Source organism: Mandrillus leucophaeus, unplaced genomic scaffold, assembly GCF_000951045.1.
Source record: "Mandrillus leucophaeus isolate KB7577 unplaced genomic scaffold, Mleu.le_1.0 Scaffold235, whole genome shotgun sequence".
In the NCBI taxonomy this organism is placed as follows: Eukaryota; Metazoa; Chordata; class Mammalia; order Primates; family Cercopithecidae; genus Mandrillus; species Mandrillus leucophaeus.
Genome location: NW_012102421.1, coordinates 165,702 through 167,928, shown reverse-complemented (window position 1 = coordinate 167,928; position 2,227 = coordinate 165,702). Strand labels below are relative to the sequence as shown.

Sequence of the window (2,227 nt, the reverse complement as noted above, 5' to 3'; positions counted from 1 at the left end):
GAAGACACCTGTGAGGGAATGTGGGGCAGGCATGAAGGTAGTGTGGGAGAACCCACAGACCACTATGCAAAGCTGACTCCTGTGAAAAAGAAAGGGAAAGAAATTTTAGGTATCAATGCAGTTCTTAAGACAGTTTTTGCAAGGCTGATGGGGAATCCTCCAACCAGTCACCCATTAGAGTTAAAGAGAGCCTCAGAGAACTAGGCTTGCTTTCATGCCCTTGCTGGGAGCCTGTGGGAAGGAAGCTTTCTGTGCAAAGGAGGTTGTGAATTTGAAATGCAGTGACCTGGGCCTTCTGTCAATCAGTTCCCTGCCATGGAGACCTGGCAGGGTCTCATTCATGGCTGCCACCACAGAGACACTTAGAAAAAGATGCAACCATGAAATGTTGTAAAGGTGGATAGTTCTACTGACATAGAAAATAGCGATCAGCCTTTCACACATCCGAAAGTTTTCTGAAATATCTGAGTGTAGTAGAGAATTGACAGAGGACTGATAAAAAACTTAGAAACATGGTGAGAGAGGAAAAAAACTAAAGGAATATAATCATCTCCCATCAACTTTCCAACAGAAATAATGCATTCCTTGAAGAAACAATTAGACTACCTCATGTTACATGCTGGTTCCTGAGGTTCCCCCCTGTAAAGTAACATCAGCTCCATTCCTTCTTTTCTTTTCTTTTCTTTTCTTTTCTTTCCATGACAGCTTCTTCAGGAAGAGGACATCTATCCTGGCATTGATCCGACATAGCAGCTGTGATGTCATTTCTGTATTTCAGGAAGCCTGGCAGGTATGATGGCCTTTTCTCTTGTACCGTTTCCTGCAGGGCTGACTGCCATGCTTGGGAGAGGGAAAAGACTTATTGGCCTGTATCTGGGACTGGATCTCCTCCTCCTTCCACTAAACTCCTGCTTCTCAGCACTAATTCCTGCAGTTCCCTTTCTCCCTGGCGTTCGTGCTCCCTCTACCCCAATGTCTTTTAGACATAATTGTCTCCAGCTTCTGCTGGTTTGTTTCTCGGATTCAAATGAGAAACACAATTTCACATTGTGAAACCCTCTTCATTATTTTTCACATCTCTCAATAGTGTAATTCTCTCCATTCCCATAAAGCTCAACCATTTCTCAAAGTGTTGCTTGACTTCTTGTCTCCAGACTTTGAAACCTTCCTTGCATATGACTGCCTCACTACCTTTCTAAAATCTAGTTAATTCACTTAATCAAGAAACTCCAGGGGTCTACACTAGCCTATTTGGTAAGTTCACATTTCTTTTATTTACTAATCCTTCTCACTCCCTTTACCTCTACTTCCTAGTATAATTCCTCCATCCTAATTAGAACTGTCTTCCTACACATCCCTGCCCCTTCACCCATATAGACATAAAATTCTTAGTTCCAATGCTATTCCTAAAAACAGGGTGAACTCCCCTCCACCATCTGCACTACAGACTTAACCATTCCCTTCATCACAAGCAACCTCTGACCTCGTGGAGGAAAAAGACTTTAGGATTAGCCTGTGAACCTGAGACTCAGAACAAAACCTATGTGTGCTTGAGACCTTTTCCTGATGACTAATTCACTTGTTCAAAAAGGGTACAGAAATGAAGAAGGCAAGGTCCCTACCCCAGGGGACACAAAGCATAAGACAGGAAATGAGATCTGAAATTCATCATGATACCAAAATAGAAAAAAAGTGAAGGCCACAAGAAATCAGAGAAATCTGATGGGAAATATAGCTACACTTTGGAATCACTGGAAAACATTTTTAAAAGTGGATGCTCAAGCCCCACCCATGAGTTCCAGTTTAAAGGTCTGGAGAGGGACCCAGGCATTGATAATTTTTAAGTCTTCCCTGACACTACTAACATGTAATGAGGATGGAGAATTCTTGTTGTAATAGGTAGAACTTACAACTAAGTCAATGATTTTGAAGTAGAAGTACTGAAATTACCTAAGGACCTTTTTGAACATATATAACACTATACTTTTTTGGCCCTAATTATTAATGGGCTACATCAAGAACTCAGTAATCCTGTTGGGAAACTGAAGCTGAATGGAAAAGCCACCTTATTTTATATGCTAAAATATATATAAAGCATTTTCAAATAAGTGATAAGTGTTGCTAAACCTTCTCTAAATAACATTTATGGGAATGTTAATAATATGAGTATTCTAGGCTGGGCGCAGTGGCTTATGCCTGTAATCCCAGCACTTTGGGAGGCTGAGGC

At 41.2% G+C, this 2,227-nt stretch overlaps 1 protein-coding gene across 1 annotated transcript in view; it reads left to right on the top strand.

Moving 5' to 3' along the window:
- LOC105541166 (putative pregnancy-specific beta-1-glycoprotein 7) overlaps nt 1–2,227 on the top strand; it is a 62,096-nt gene that overhangs the window by 58,426 nt on the left and 1,443 nt on the right. Inside the window, exon 7 of the mRNA XM_011982070.1 lies at nt 706–790. Coding sequence (XP_011837460.1) covers nt 706–790 — 85 coding nt within the window. The remainder of the gene's footprint in view (nt 1–705; nt 791–2,227) is intronic.